General features: G+C 36.5%; 2 protein-coding genes across 2 annotated transcripts; both read left to right on the top strand.

Annotated features, from left to right (window-relative positions):
* Positions 1,228–3,375, top strand: LOC109718102 (nudix hydrolase 17, mitochondrial). The gene is made up of 5 exons (XM_020244123.1): positions 1,228–1,478; positions 2,144–2,255; positions 2,521–2,604; positions 2,718–2,846; positions 3,121–3,375. Exons 1-5 carry the CDS (start codon positions 1,405–1,407, stop codon positions 3,217–3,219), a joined length of 498 nt encoding a protein of 165 aa, XP_020099712.1. The 5' UTR covers positions 1,228–1,404; the 3' UTR covers positions 3,220–3,375.
* On the top strand, positions 4,328–16,864 carry LOC109718647 (nuclear pore complex protein NUP155). Its single transcript, XM_020244977.1, has 13 exons — positions 4,328–4,627; positions 6,150–6,319; positions 7,420–7,546; positions 8,213–8,475; positions 9,027–10,641; positions 11,075–11,287; positions 11,846–12,093; positions 12,398–12,821; positions 13,857–14,056; positions 14,157–14,505; positions 14,917–15,135; positions 15,757–16,088; positions 16,433–16,864. Exons 1-13 carry the CDS (start codon positions 4,469–4,471, stop codon positions 16,539–16,541), a joined length of 4,428 nt encoding a protein of 1,475 aa, XP_020100566.1. The 5' UTR covers positions 4,328–4,468; the 3' UTR covers positions 16,542–16,864.

The following is a 17,038-nucleotide window of genomic DNA, read 5'->3' as shown; positions in this document are numbered from 1 at the left end:
TACCTTTTTTTAAAAAAAAAATAATTTGAATGCATTAATTAATAATTTAAAACTAGATGTAGTATGGACCGTATGGTAGGTATATAGATAATAATTTCCTCAAAAAAAAAAAAAAATCACCATCAATAATAAACCCAACGACCCCAACCGCCACATTTTACTTTACGAAGGTGCCACGTGGCGAAGCAACGCCGGAGCCAGCGAGCGAATCGCGCCGCGAACACCTCCTCTCGACATGCTTCGGGAACCCTCGGATGTACCCCAAAGTGTGTACCCAATTCAAATTTCAAATAAATTAAGCTTCTTTAAAAAAAAAAATTAAAGAAAAGAAAATTTATGAAAGAATTTATAAAAAATATTTTAGCCTATAATAATTAACTCTCTCTCTCTCTCTCTCTCTCTCTCTCTCTATATATATATATATATATATATTGTTGATTGGACAAGTCAGATAAGATCCTTGAATCAGCAAGTTTCGTAAGATGTGGACAGTAAGTCTATCCAAATAAACTCTCCGAATCGGGATATGTAGTATTGTAGTCTAACTCTTTACAAATCTATTTTGAAATTGTGGTGTTGAAAAGCATCCACCACTTCAATAAAAATGATGTTATAAATATTATAAATTTCTGCTCGAAATGTAAGTAAATTTTCTACTTAATGTAGGCTGTTGAATTTAGGCTATTAAATTAAATCGTTTTCATAATAGTTGAAATATCGATAGTCTAGAAAAGCAGTTCAGATCAGACAAAATACATCTAATTTGTATTTATATAAGTTTTTTAAACAAATTTTCTCCAGTGTAATCATTCAAAAATTTGTACAAATTGTTTTTTTTTTTTATAAAATAGATTTAATATTTCTTTTATTTGTATAAATATATCAAATTAATTGATTCTAATCATCTGACAGTAATAATTAATTAAGTTAAATTCGTGCAGTGGATAAGTGATTTTGGAAAAAAAAATTTACCCAAAATTCATATTATATTTTCTCAAGAGCTATGAAATTCACTTTAAAAAAGAATAAATATTGAAAAAAAAGTCAATAAATATTTAAGTATTGGCATGTAATTTACCCTACTAAATTATCATTCCATTTAATTCGGGGTACAAATGCTGGGTCCCCATAGCATGGGCTTCCAAAAAATACCCAACTTTTCTCTCTCTATCCCCCCTCTTTCTCTCTCTAACTCTTTCTATTTATAGCCCCCTCTTCGTTGTCGCAACGCTATCCACTCTCTCTCTCTCTCTCTCTCTCAAAATTCTAAGAAACAGTTCTTAGAAACTAGTTTATTTGTGGGAGAGGGGCATTTTGGGCATCTTAGAGAGAGCAGAGTATAAGGAAAGAGGGGGTATTGCGGGAAGGAGAAAGGAGAAGGTGAAGAGCCAAAAAAGAAAAAAAATGGCGTCTTTGGTATCGAGGCAAGGGAGGCAATTGCAGCGTTATAGCAGTAATGGGCGTAGGCTCGTTGTGGGGTGAGCCTTCCCATGATACCCCTCTCTCTCTCTCCTCTCTCCTCTCTCTTTTCTCATTTTCTTTCTCACGAGGGGTTCGATCTTCGTCCTTTTAATGAGTTTGAGTGGTTTGAATGTTTTTGATGAATTGATTTTTTTTTCTTTTTTTTTGGAGTGTGATTTTGGCGGAAAGTTGAAATCTTTGGTTTGAATTCTATGTTTTTTTTTTAAATTTTTTGGTGATTTTAAAATAATTTTTTAGGATAAAATTATAGATATTTCTACGTCCCAATCACACTGTTTAAACAATTGCATCAATCGAATATACGTAAATATTTAAACAAAACTCTATTGAAATTGGTTGGTATGTTACGCCAATTTTACATTTAAAATCTATTTGGTTTCTAAAATTGTCAAAATTGACTGTTTATTGAGTAATTACTTAATTAATTCATTCTATTCAACTTTGTAAAAAAAACATAAAAATGATCGATATATGCCAACTCATTTGCGTGAAATTTTTCAGAACAATCATCTGAAATTTTTGAGCCTATTTTAGAATTGTTCTTCAAGGGAAATTTTTGTAATTTAGTTTTTCCTTTTTTTTTCTCCTTTACCATTGTAGTTTTTTCCCCCTCAATTTTACCAATATTTAATATATATAATTTTCTCTTTAAACAATACAGATGCATCCCTTATAAGTTGAGCACAAATAGTACATGCTCTGATGATCTACATAGTGCAGTGGAAGTACTAGTTATTAGTTCTCAGAAAGGACATGGTGTGATGTTCCCAAAGGTAATTTAAAATTTTGAGTACTTAGTGAGAACTTTTTGTTATTATATGTGACATGTGAAATTTGCAAACCTATATGATTTGGAGCTATTCTTGATTTTTCGTGAAATAGTAGTTTCTATGTTTGTCGAGAATTATCCGATTTAACCAGAATCACTAATGTAAATGCTTAACACTGAGCATTTGATACGCAATATATCTGAAAGACTGAAACTCTGAAATACTCATTCATCGTTGATTTTAAAGACATCGAGATCTTGTTTCTCAGGGAGGATGGGAGACCGACGAGACAAAGAAACAGGCGGCCTTGCGAGAGGCATTGGAGGAGGCCGGCGTGCAAGGAAATGTCGAGGCGAGTTCTCGAACCCTAACTCGTGTAACTAATGATTCTCGCTTCTTGAAATATATGATACTCGTGTTTGTCGCAAATGTTGATAAAAGTAGATCATGTCATGTTGTCAACAGAGAAGATTAGGCAAATGGAAGTACAAGAGTAGGAGGCATGACTCCCTTCATGAGGGTATAATGTTTCCGATGAATGTGACCGAGGAATTAGTTCAATGGCCCGAGATGGATGTGAGAGAAAGAAGATGGGTAAGTCGACAATTTCCGCGCTTTTGTATGATTTAAAAAATCATAGCTTTTGTATACGTCGTGTAAATTGCATTGGTAGTTTCTAAACTTTTCGCTTGGTTACGCCCTTTATAGTACTCTTTATCTTAAAATCATAGAGGATTCTGAATCTCGTACCGCAAATGAAGTATTTTACTACATAACTATATATGATGATGACATTACTGAAGAAAAAGAATAGAAAGAGTAATTTTTGAGTATTTTCTTATTTCTTTGTTGATTTTTGATCGAACAGGTCACGGTGGCGGAAGCGAGAGAGAAATGCGAGCACATATGGATGAGAGAAGCGTTAGAGAGATTAGTTCGAAGGCTCGAGAACTCGAGCAGGAATTGATTGTATATAATTCTCAGGAAATTAATATCCTCTCCTTAGTAACTATAATTAAAAGGAAATGGATGCAGGAGAGGTTGTATTTTTCAGTTGATCTAATGAAAAACTAGTTGTAGCAATGCTCTTTTTTAGTTATTAATTTCTTTATTTTTTTTTTAAGTAAGTTTGAAGCTTTAGATCCTCCAAAACACTCCACAACTTTGATGGATTATGGAATGCAGAAACAGAAGCATCAATTTCCTGAGATTCTCCCAGCACTTTAATAACAATACAATTGAAAAGATTTTTTCATTTTCTTTTTCAGAGAAAAGGATTTATATTTTCTCCTTAATTTTACAACAAATTATATTCTATTGTAAATTTCAACTATATACTTGTTTTGGTTATTTAGTTTGATGTGATTATAAATATAGTGTAGCGAAAAATGTTTATTGTTAAAAATACAGTTGGTGGGTACTGGCTAATTGTTGCTGCAATTATTTCTTAGCAAGCATAAGAATGGCCATAAATTAGAAATTTCAGTAGATAATTAAAAGAAAAGATAACAAACATATTCAACACAGAAAATATAAAATTCAGCCTATTATTGGAGTTTGGAATGAAAAATAGTTATTTTTTTATAAATATTTTATATATATATATATTTTTTTATTTTCGAAGTCTAGTTGTTTCAGTGTGATGACATCCAAAATCAAATAAAAAGTATAGAAGATAGCATGTTATTATTTATTTCTTAACAAATATCTGTTTCTTTTAATAAAAAAGGCTAGCTCAGTGTGAGTTCCAAAGTCCATTTTTTATGGAATTTTTTTCATAAATATGACTAATAATTATTATTTTTTAAAATTCATTTTTATTGCTTAATATTATGCATTTTTTAAATCACGTTTGGCTCGGAAAAGTGGGAATAATTTGCTGTTCCATCAAACTAAAGTTTGGATATATATAATATAAAATTAGATAAAAATGATAAATAATTTATTATTATTATGAAAATAATAAATTATCTACCATTTAAGTTTTATTTTATAAATAAATATTTTGAATGCGAATTTTTATAATTTAGAAAAAGTTATGTAGGCTTGGGGGCCCAAAAATCACCTCTCCCCGCTCCTCTCTCTCTCTCTCTCTCTCTCTTTCTCTCTCTCTAAAACCCAAAAACCCTTTTTCTCCCGCCGCGGGAACAAAATCCCGCGTCGTCTCCCTCCTAGTCGATTTCTAGGGTTTCCTCCGGTGGGCAGGGGCGCCTCCCATGGCGTGGGACGACGAGATCATCGGCCCGGACGTCGCCTCCGCCGGTCTCCACGTCAGCGAGCGGATCGGCAAGGAGGTCGCCGCGCGCCTCGACCTCGAGGAGGCCCTCGAGGCCTCTCGGTACGCGAGCCACCCCTACTCCTCCCTCCCCAAAGAGGTACCAATCCTCTCCCCCAGCCCCAAATCGGTTAGATGAGAGAACCTAAAGTGTTTAATTCTGTATTGGGATCGAATTGCTTCGATTTGTTGTTTGATTTGTGCTGTGTTGAGAGCTTTTGGTGTAGAATTAGGCGTAATAGAGCTTTTTCCGAGCTTCTTTTTTTGTAGTTTCCGTTTAAAGCTAGGAAAAATGGCTTATTTGATGTGATCGGTTGAGCATTACACTGATTGAAGAGAAAAGGTGGTTCCTTTGGAGGGCTTTATAGGTTAGAAGCTCCTCCTTGTGACCAAGAAGTGTTCTTAGATATTGAGGTTACTAAGATGGTATTTTGCACTGGCTTTACTGATTTTTTTCAGTAGTTAGTTGATTTTTTGCTTTTTAATTTACGTGGACTTGGTAGCTGCCTAAGTGCTTCTAGCTTTTAGAGCAGCTGCTCTAGTCGAGAAGTCGAAGTCACCTTAGTTGGCAAATAGAGTCTGGAATATCTGGTTGTTGTGAGAAGCTCAGTTGAGATTTTGGGCCCATAAGCAAAGCTTGAACCTGAAGCTTCTGCTTCTAGCTGTAATCAGAAGCCGTTAAGGGGATATTCTTGTTATTGCTTCTTGAACAGCTCTGTTTTGAAACCTAGTGACTTCTCAGTGCGTTCCATGTCTACGCTCATGGTGAATATTCTGTCTAATATGTATCTAACACTTTACTTTATATGGAGGTTTGGTATACTTGTTTTGCTACAGTGAATATTCTATAAGATGGTTTGACCTTTGTGGAATTATGAGTGATGTTTTGCTGTGGTGCATATTCTAAATGTGATCTTATCACCTAATTCTTGTCAGCATTTTTTTTCCCCTCTTTCTCGGATTGTATGATATATTTAATAGATTAGTGATTACGTAGAACATGGATTAATGCAGAAAGAGACTTTTAAAATTTCTAAAAGGTCAGTGATCTCCATTTAACTTATAGTTGTATTACTCGCAGATAAACTTTTTACAACTAATGTATGCTTTCAGGGCCATGTTGGTCCTACGCCAAGGTATTGAAATTAGATGAGTCAGAGCTGTGCTCGGGTCAAGAGAAAGGCATTAGAGGGGACTGTCTTTGAAAATGGATTGTTAGATTTGATATTCTAGCTAGAGGAGTAACAGATCATGCTTTCTCCTATACATTTCCATGCATGTGGTTATCTACATCTTTGAGTGAAAATAAAAGAAGGATAGAGAAGCAAAGCAGAAAACAAAAAGGTTTAAGATGCATAAACATAGGGCTGCTGCAGGCATTACAAAAGGTGGACTTTAGAAACATTAACCATAACAGATGTTGTCTGCAGCAATAAATCTTTCCTTTTGTTTTCTGGTGGTTTTGAGATTCATGTGTTGCTTTATGCTCTTATCTATATTTGTTTTGTTAGCCTTTCTGTCTCAAATTTCTTTATTTGCAACATACACTTCTCAATTCCTGCTTTTTCATTCTTAAGATACTTAGTCTCTTGTTATTCTAATAGCCATAAGTTATTCTGCAGTGGCCTTCTCTGGTTGAAGTGGCGGAAACTCGGGAATTACCTCCTACGTTGATAGAAAGATATAATGAATCTGGAGGTGAAGGAACAGCCCTTTGTGGAATATTTTCTGAGATACGTCGAGCTTGGGCATCAGTTGACAATTCTTTGTTCCTTTGGCGCTTTGATAAGTGGTATGCTTGAAGATCTTACACTTAACTGGTTTTTTTCCAAACAGGCATCTCTTTGTCAATGTCAAACTCTCCATGCTAAGAATGTTTGCACACTCTAGAAAAAGCTGCATTGTCTTCTAGAATGCTTGGCATACATCTTTTAGTACCTAAAATGCTTCACAGCCAGCTTACTGTTACATGTTCTGTTCTTTACGATAGAATAGATGTTTTTTGAGTTTTCTGCATTTTGATGCTTGATTTCTTCTTGGTTATTGGACTGCGCCATTTACATCAGTCCTCCTCATCAAGCATCAATTACTCTATATCCGTTTGCTTCATGGAAGTTTATCAGACTTCTTGTATATCAGAACGAATATATGCATAGGTAAAATTTGCAGATTTGGTATAAAATTTCTGTAGCTACATATGAGTAGTTTAAACCATATTATGCTGTATTGCAATTATATTAAGGCAAAACATATTTCTATTTACTTTCTATTACACCAATTTTCGTAATTTTTTTAAAGGTTTGGTTTAGACTAATGAAAAAAAATTATTTTGGGGCTTGAACTTTTGATTTAGATCTTGTTTCTAGGATCCTATAGTTTTGATTTCAGCATTTTCAGCCATTTATGTCTGCAAACTTCTCAAAGAAAATTGAAAATAATATTCGGATTACGGTATTTGAATCGTCGTGGGAAAACTTGATTTCATGAAACTTTGATGTGGTAAAAGAGATATTTTATTTTACTTTGTAGAGAACAGAGCTTTATTGTATTTTGCCATTCGTTGTGAAAGCTGGAGTGTGCAATTGATATGATTCATAGATGAATCATGTTAGGCTCCATAAGGTAGCTTCAGTCCAAATAGGCTAATGTTCTAGAGCTAATCCTTCTTTAGAGTCACGCTGATTGAAACATAAAGTTCTCATTGTTGATAGGTGCGGACATTACTTTACTATTAGCAAAACATGTTGGTTTCAGTTTTCAACCAACACTTTAAACTGTTTCTGTTTTTGTCCTTTTTCTTATTTAATCAATTTTATATCCTTTTGTTTATACTCTTAATCCTATATGTCATTGTCAGGCATGTAATGTATCAATTGTGCTATGTGTTGTTAGGGATGGACAATGCCAAGAATATAACGGAGAGGAGCAAGCAATTTGTGCTGTTGGGCTTGCTAGAACAAAGCCTGGAATTTTTGTTGAAGCCATTCAATACCTTTTAGTTTTAGCAACTCCCGTTGAGGTAGGCATACTGTCATTCGAGTTCTTTTGACTAAATTACTGTGACTGAGCTGCCAATTGAATAAGTCAAAGTAGATTTTTTTTAATATCCTGAAAAGATTGAGTTTGTAATTTCCCTGCTTGTTTTCTCTTAAATTTTCTTTTAAACATCACACATCATGTATAATCCAGGTAGTTTTTCTTTTAAACATCACACGTCATGTATAATCCAGGTACTCATTTTTTGTTTTGTTACTTTGTCCACATCAGATTTATGTCTATGGCCTTATAAAAAAGCATAGGAATAACCTTAGTACTTGCTATCTAAATACTGTGACGTACTGTTGGCCTGTTGGACCAATTATGGCTAGAGAGAATATATACAAATTCATGTGTACTTTTTATATATTCCTATATATTCACTGTGTGCTTGTATATATTTTTCTGTATTGTATATGCAGTTAAGCACCTCTCTGTAAATTTCTTCTACGTTATCGAGTTGATCCTCAGATCTCGTTATGCCATCCAGGATATTTTATCTTATGAATATTCACTCCAGAATTCACATCCTTGTTTTATGCTTCGGAACAAGAATTTTCTTCTTGTTTTGTTTTTATTCCTTTCTTTCCCCTTTATTTGTACTTCTTGTCCACGTCGGTGTTTTACACATAATTTGTACCAATTCTAGTTGATTCTTATTGGAGTTTGCTGCACTGCTAGTGGAGATGGAACTGATCCATATGCTGAGATATCATTACAACCTTTACCTGACTATACTGTACCATCTGATGGTGTCACGATGACATGCATTGCTTGTACCAATAACGGCCATATTTTCCTGGCTGGGCGCGATGGGCACATATATGAAATAGAGTACACAATTGGCTCAGGCTGGCATAAGCGTTGTAGAAAGGTTTGCCTTACTGGCGGTCTGGGCAGTCTTCTTTCGAGGTACGCATTTGTAACGGGATTTTTGCATATATAGTTATATACCCCTCAACATACACATATGCGCATGTACACTCATCTAAATTTGTATTTGCACTATGCCCTAAAAAGGATGTCGTACTGTGTATATGTCCCACTGTACGTATTATTCGAACATAATAATTCTAATCATGGCCTTGACAATACCCCTTATAAATTAGATATGAACGTGTAGGTGCCAAAGCTTCTGTCAACATGTAAAGGGTATTGGTGCAAATGGATACACCGTTATGATCAGTATTTTGAGTAACCTTAAGGTTTCTAGCTTTTTGTGATGGAAAGGTCAATTAAAGGGCATATACACAAATATGAGATATATGCCTATATCAATGGTTAATATTGGTGCTAATTTTGACTTTAGAGCAGTATATGTGCAAGAACTTTAATTTTTATGGTTATATAAGCTAAAAGCCCTATATGAAAATTAGCAATCTACATTTTGATCCTCGTAATTACATATTTCAGTATCACTGTGGAATGCTTAATAACTGATTTTTGATAAATAAAATATTCAGATGGGTCTTGCCAAATGCCCTGAAATTCGGAGCTGTGGATCCTGCCGTTGACATGGTTGTTGACGATGAAAGGCATATTATTTATGCACGAACGGAAGGTAATAAATTGCAAGTCTATGATCTTGGTGTAAATGGTAATGGCCCACTTACAAAAATCGCTGAAGAAAAGAACTTGACCGATCCACGCGAAACACAATACGGGGGTCGAAGGCCCGCAGGCCCAAGATCAGCTACACGTGTGTCAAAACCGTCAATAATACATATTGCGCCTTTATCTCTTATTGAATCAAGACGGCTTAATGTAACGGCTGTTTTATCAGATGGTAGGAGAATGTACCTTTCTACTTCTTCTCCAGGTGGACGTACTGATTCTTCCCAAAGGCCAACTTGTTTAAAAGTTGTTTCAATGAGGCCTTCTCCTCCTTTAGGGGTTGGTGGTGGGCTCACGTTTGGTGCTATCTCTATAGCTAATAGAGCTCAGCCTGAGGATCTTGTGTTAAAAGTGGAATCAGCCTTTTATTCTGTGGGAACCCTCGTGCTCTCTGATTCGTCGGCCGCAACAATGTCCTCTCTTCTGATCGTGCACAATGATTCAACTATTCAGTCATCAATTCCGAGTAATTATGGAATGACTGCTGCAAGAAGCTCTCGTGCCTTAAGGGAATTAGTATCGTCTTTACCTATTGAGGGTCGAATGCTTTGTGCAGCTGACATATTACCCTTGCCAGATGTAGCAATTATTGTGCACTCTTTGTATGCCGATGCGGAAGCCCTAGCGGGTTTAACCGAATCTTGTGAAAAGGCATGTGGGAAACTGTGGGCTAGAGGTGATCTTCCTACGCAACATGTTTTGCCCAGGAGAAGGATCATTGTCTTTAGTACTATAGGCTTGATGGAAGTTGTTCTTAACAGACCTGTGGACATTCTGAGAAGATTGTTCGAGCTCAGTGCACCGAGATCGCAGATGGAAGATTTCTTCAACCGCTTCGGTGCAGGAGAGGCTGCAGCTATGTGCTTATTGTTAGCTGCAAAATTAGTTTTTGCTGAAGAGAATCTCATAAGCAATACAGTTGCTGAGAGAGCAGCTGAAGCATTTGAGGATTCAGGGCTTGTTGGAATGCCACAAATGGATGGTGTGAATGCTTTTTCAAACACCCAAACTCAAGCTGGGGGTTTCAGCATGGGGCAGGTCGTTCAAGAGGCAGAACCTTTATTCTCTGGCGCACATCAAGGGCTCTGTTTGTGCTCATCAAGGTTACTATTTCCTGTTTGGGAGTTCCCTATTGTGATTGTTCGAGGGCAAAGTGGTCCCAATGCTCGCGAAGGAGTAGTCGTTTGCAGGCTCTCTTCTGAGGCAATGAAAATTCTAGAGAGCAAGATTCGATCTTTAGAAAATTTCCTAAGGTTTAGAAGGAACAAGAGAAGGGGGCTTTATGGTTATGTTGCTGGTCTAGGAGATTATTCTGGTTCTATTCTCTATGGAGGAGTTGGTAGTCGTAGTACTACTAAAATCTCTTTTGCTCCACAAACTCGAGATGTCGATTCAGCAGACCGCACAGCATTGAATAAAAGGCAACGGGTTCTTTATAGTCCAGCTGAACTAGCTGCCATGGAGGTAAATTACTAACAATATAGTTTTCTTTCTTTATAAAGAAGTATAGACCTTGCCTGAACTATAGCATACTTTGTAATGTGTGCCTGAACTTTTAGTTCTAAATTTTACTAGTTAGCCTTGCAGTTAGATTCATTCTATTAAAAAAAAAATCCAAACTTATGGTTTTTGTGAAAAAGGTTTATTCACTGAACAGAAAATTCCATCAGGTAACAGTATATTTTATCAAAGAAGTTAAAGTACATTATGTCTTGACAGTGAAGTATTTAAATCTAAGTGTAAGAGAAGTATTGAAATCAAAACAACTATAACATTACATAATAAAATAAAAGTTTTGAGATTAGGTACTCATTTCAAAATGCACTGTAGCTCAGGTTCGATCTGCACATTTTACCTTCTATTTAGTATGATTTATTGAACTATATTTGTTATACAGGTGAGAGCAATGGAATGTCTTAGGCGGTTGCTTCGAAGATCTAGTGAAGCACTTTTCTTGCTTCAGCTTATTTCCCATCATAATGTTACTCGCTTGGTTCAAGCTTTAGACAATACTTCATGCCAGAAATTAGTTCAATTAACATTCCATCAGTTGGTTTGTTCTGAGGAGGGTGACCAGCTTGCTATGCGACTTATTTCTGCGCTTATGGAGGTACTGGTTTATTCTAAAGTCTATGCTTTAGTTGTTTGCTGCTTTTATAACTTAAAAAGGAATGTAGTTTTGTGATCTCTGAATAGGATATATCTTGATATATCTCTTTGAATATGAGAATTTGTTTACATATCCATTGTTATTGTGAATCTTATCTCAACTATTTAAGTGCACTAGATTTAGAAACTACCTTTTAACCCTCCAATTAGATTGTTCTCTAGTGTTTACACTTATCAGAAATCTTGTTTCAATTTGTGAGTAAATTGAATGTTTCATTATCCTATGATTAACTAATATTAATTTGAATATTCTGGTCTATCTGAATTCTGAATTCTTAGTGTTTCTTCTTCTTGTACGATATACTTTAATATCTTGATTTATCTAAAATTGAATGTTAACTGTTTTATGCTATCTTTTTTTTAACTTTATAGGTTTAAACGGTGAATACTAAACATCAATCAGTATTTCGTTTATTGCACGCATATTAGGCTAGTTACATACTGAAAATGTGACTTCTGATAGATTGAGACGGCGACTGATTTCTATATTATGTTGCAGTACTATATTGGCCCAGATGGGAGGGGCACAGTAGATGAGATCAGTGCTAAACTGAGGGATGGATGTCCAAGTTATTTCAATGAGTCAGACTACAAATATTACCTGGCAGTAGAATGTCTTGAGAGAGCCTCCATCACTGGCAGTACAGATGAGAGGGAAACTCTTGCTAGAGATGCTTTCAACCTCTTAACAAGAATCCCAGAGTCTGCGGAATTGAGCTCTATATGCAAACGATTTGAGAACTTAAGGTTTGAATGTGCTATAATGTTATCAAACCCCTGACTTATTTTATTATTTATCTATCATGATATGTACATTTATAACCCCTTCAAAATTAGCTATTTTCTTTTTCTCACACATATACCCTGGTGTATAAGTATCTCCCTTATAAGAGAACCTTTTTGTACATGATTTTGCAGGGATATATTTGAAAATTCAAATTTTACAGGGGTCTCTAAGTACATGATTTTGCAGGGATATACATGCGAAAGCGAAACCTCCTTTATTTGTTTCTACACTGCATTTTAACTAAACCCAATTGTGCTTTTCCAGATTTTATGAAGCCGTAGTACGGCTACCTCTGCAGAAAGCTCAAGCTATTGATCAAAAGGGTGATGCTGTCAATGCCAAATTTGATCCGAGGCACCGGGATGCTGTAATTGCTCAGCGGGAACAGTGCTATGAAATAATTATGAATGCCCTCCGTTCTCTGAAGGGTGTTGGTCCTAGTGGGGCCCAGCGGGAATTTGGGACTCCTAGCAGGTTGTCTGCTTCAGGATCTGACTTGGATCAGGCGTCTCGCAACAAGTACATTAGGCAGATCATTCAGCTCAGTGTCCAGTGGCCTGACACAGCTTTTCACGAGTATTTATACAGGACATTGATCGAGCTGGGCCTTGAAAATGAACTGTTGGAGTATGGAGGGTCGGATTTGGTCTCATTTCTACAGAGTGCGGGTCGTAAGCCTCTACAAGAGGTATACCCTGATTGATGTATAATAATTCTGAAGATTATTTGCATCATTTGCATTTTCTGTACGTAGTAATTGATGTAGGAGTGGGCATTTTCACTTTGGTCTGAACCTTTCAGTTGTTACAGTTGGGCTAGGATTTTTTTAGGCATTCAAGTTGCTCTAAAAGAAATCCACGTAAAATTTGTTGATTTTCTTCTTATTAATGCCTAGTGCTAAACTGAAATTGCACTAACCAGGATATCTTACTTTTTATCTCAGAGCATCCCACGTAACTCGATCATGTCCAAAAGTCCAACTTTTACTTATTTGCTGCCACGATTTGACCATTCTGGCCATTTGGCTCCTGATAAGATTGTCAAGTTCGCTGATCTGCTTCATTTATTCAACATGGGTTTAAGTAGGTTGCCTGTTTTGGGGTTTGGTCAAGTTAGTGACCGACCCACCTTGCCTTTATTGTGGAGCCTAAGTTGTTAGTAGATGGAAATTGTTTGCAAAATTTATTTATGCTACTCCAGTTACAAATTCAATAGAAGTAAGCATATAATTGAGCACATAAATTTTTTTTTTTTAAGAACTACTTGCAAATATAGTGCTCGAAGTTTGACTCCGATTTCCATTTCATCCTCAGAGTTCCAAATTGACAATTTGGTTCTTCAACTTTGCATATAAAATTAAGTCCTCCCTTTAGTCTGCTCTCTGGAAAAATGTGCCATGCCAGCAAAAGCTTTTGGGTTTACTAACAGGGTTTTCGAGGCTGATCCTAGTAGTGAACTCTAAATACGAGGCTAACGTGGTGTCCTCTTTTTTCAGAAGGTACACTTTTGAAAGGACTTAATTGTTGCACAAACTTCAGAGACTGAATTGTTAACATTGAAATTCTGAGGATGTAACTAAGATGGGAATCACGCTTGAGGACTACATTGTTTAACCAGTCTACCCTTTCTCCACTGAGGAAATACCAATTGAGTTTGCAGCATGTTTCTCATTCCCTACATTTGTGTTTCTTTTCATCTTCAGTGTTTTTCCATAACAATGCAGGCTGTTTCTCCAGCTACATCTCTGGCTTCTGGGTTGCATGATGTGGAGGGAGCTATCCCTTCAGGCCACACAAAGTATCTCGACCTTCTTGCGAGGTATTATGTACTGAAGGGGCAACATTTACTTGCTGCTCATGTCCTGTATAGATTGGCAGAGAGGCAATGCTCTAATGCAGAGGAGGCTCCTACTCTGGAGCAGAGGTGCGTGCTCATTCATTCTAATATTCTTGTCTTTTGAAATTATTGCGGCCCTTAAGCTTGACTTGCTTCAACCTTTCTTTTTTTTCCTGTGTGAAACCAGGTACCAGTATTTGAGTAATGCCGTTCTGCAGGCTAAAAGTGCAAGCAGTAGCATCGGCTCTAGCAACAATAGTATTGATGATGGTTTGCTTGATATGCTCGAAGCTAAACTTGTAGTGCTTCGATTCCAAATGAAAATCAAAGTGGAGTTGGAATCTATGGCATCAAGACTACAAGATTTGCCTGAGAGTAGTAGACAAGTTCCAAATGACCCTTTTCCACAGGATAACATAGTAGCTGATGTCGAAACTGCCAAGGCAGCAAGAGACAAGGCAAAAGAGTTATCTCTGAACTTGAAGAGCATTACCCAGCTGTACAATGATTATGCCGTTCCATTTAAGCTTTGGGAGGTATGCATTTCCAATGTCTTTTATAAGTATGCCTGTTTCTTGTATAAAATATTGTAAGGATCCGTTTAAATATGTTCAAAACGTTGCTATTGTATTCTTAGTGTTTTATCTTCGAACAGTCAGCACCAAGAATTTCGGACAAATGAGGGCTGACTCAGGCAATCAGCTTATGTATTTTGCCAACCAAAAAAAAAAAACAAAAAGGAATCCCTGCCTAATAAATCTTTTTTAGGTTGTTGCCTGTTCACTATATTGTATCTTTAGCTGCCAAATGCGCTAGTGAAACTCGAGAATTGATGGTAAAATGCACTAGTTACCGTATTGTGGTCCTCGATGTTTCCTCCTTTTTCAAATACTCTTGTTGATATACTTTTGGACCAAGTTTCATCTGACATGTAATATGGTTCCTAGATGTGCCTGGAAATGCTCAACTTTGCAAACTATTCTGGAGAGGCCGACAGTAAAATCGTTCGAGAAATCTGGATTCGGCTTCTTGATCAAGCTCTTTCACGAGGTGGCCTTGCAGAAGCCTGTTCCGTACTGAAGAGAGTGGGCTCAAATCTCTATCCTGGAGATGGGGCTTGCTTACCCCTAGATATAATTTGCCTCCATCTGGAGAAGGCTGCACTGGTAACCTTTCTTTAATATCTCCAGAGCTATTTTACTTTATTGAAGTTTACTTTTGATACTATATTTGGTCAGTTCCATAGTTTTCTGGGGAAAGCTGGACCGATCAAACTATGTTTCATGAAATCAAACCAACCAATAACAATAGGAACTGAATAAATTGCATTCGCACCAAAGAAAGCTTGTTTGGTTTGATTTACCATTGCTTTTTGGGATTTTGTGTCTAAGTAGAACTGAATCTTATTCCATAATTTTTCTCTCTAATGGTTGTAGATGTTAAGAATGCAGCCATTTATGTCAGTATTGCCAGCTCATTATCTTTTTATCTGTTTTTCGCTATGTTAAATTCAGTATGCTATATAATTTAAATTACGATGTATGCTATATTGGTCTGTTCAGTTAGTCATTTTCACTGTTTTCAAGAAAACAAGAACCGAAAATCAAAAACTGTATTCTCAGGGGGATTTCTAAATCACAAACAGAAACAAGATACTCAAGGAACTTGAAGCAAGCAAAGTGTAGTATAATGGTAAATTTGGTCCGGTAGATTTATCATAATCAAGTGATGCACATCCTACCATTTATTCTTCTTTTGTTTTTTTTTTTTTTTGAGACATTTCGCAGGAGAGATTAACTTCGGGAGCTGAGTTAGTTGGGGACGAGGATATTGCGAGAGCTCTTCTTGCAGCCTGTAGAAGTGCTCATGAGACTGTACTAGGCGTCTATGATCAGTTGTTATCAAGCGGAGCCATTTTGACCTCTTCGAACCTGAGATTGCGCCTCTTACGATCGGCCCTTGCGATCCTTCGAGACTGGGGCATGTCTGTACTAACAAATAAATTGGGCACTACAGCAGCTGGGGCTTCCTTCGTTCTTGGCGGTGGTGCGTTTTCACTTGATCGGGCGGCTGTTCTTAATCAGGGGATAAGAGATAAAATCTTGAGTTTGGTAAACAGGTAATCTTTCTTTGCGCATTATGGATTTCTTCAAACATTTAAGCATCACATAACTACATAAGAAAGTTTATTTCGTAAAAGCTTTGACAGTCCATGAACCCCTCCCCTCTTTAGCTATATCTATGGGCAGTATAAATCAAAGTGATTTTCCAGTAACATGAAGACGAGATATTTTGGTCAATGTAGTGAATACAACATGAACAGGAGAGATTATTCGGCAAAAATGGAACATAACAGAATGTAAAATGAATGGTTCCACATAATCCTGCAGTTAAATCTTGCATTCTAACTTCCCTCATCGTGCTAGATGAGCAACTTTTCTCATGTATGGTTCCTCATTGCAGGTATATGACTGAGGTTCGACGTCTGGCCCTCCCTCAAAACCAAACTGAACCTGTTTATCGGGGCTTCCGTGAACTTGAAGAAAGGCTACTGTCCCCATCTTCTTATTAGCCAGTTTATTGTGCCTTTGAGCACCTGCTTTATAGAATACCTGTCATCCTGCATTCAAAGCTGTTATATGTGTTTACCATGGCCAAACTATGTATCACATGTGCATTAGTGCTGATTGATTTGTTGTAATTGTGCCTGAGATATACTCTTATCTTTTTTTCTTTTTTGTGTTATGACTGTGGAAGCAAGGATTAGTAACTTGACTGTGCCGAAACTGCGAGAAACTTTTTTTTTTTTTTCCCCTCCTTTGTAGATTTGTATGGTTAGTCAAAAGTTTTCAATGTATGATTACTGTTACGGATGAATAGAAGCGTCTTTCTTAATCTCGACGTGGTAATTAGCTTTTGATTTGCCTCTAACTTGAGCTCTATCACACCGAACTTATATTTTCCTGTTGAGTTTTTTGAAGCCCTTTTCTCTTATTTTTTTATTCTCTTTTTTATTCGTAAATGCTCTTTTACTAGGTGATAGTACTATGAGATGTAACTTCCAAATCA

Source organism: Ananas comosus, linkage group 12, assembly GCF_001540865.1.
Source record: "Ananas comosus cultivar F153 linkage group 12, ASM154086v1, whole genome shotgun sequence".
NCBI lineage: Eukaryota > Viridiplantae > Streptophyta > Magnoliopsida > Poales > Bromeliaceae > Ananas > Ananas comosus.
The sequence above is the reverse complement of the archived record's forward strand: the minus strand, read 5'-3'. Positions and strand labels throughout refer to the sequence as shown.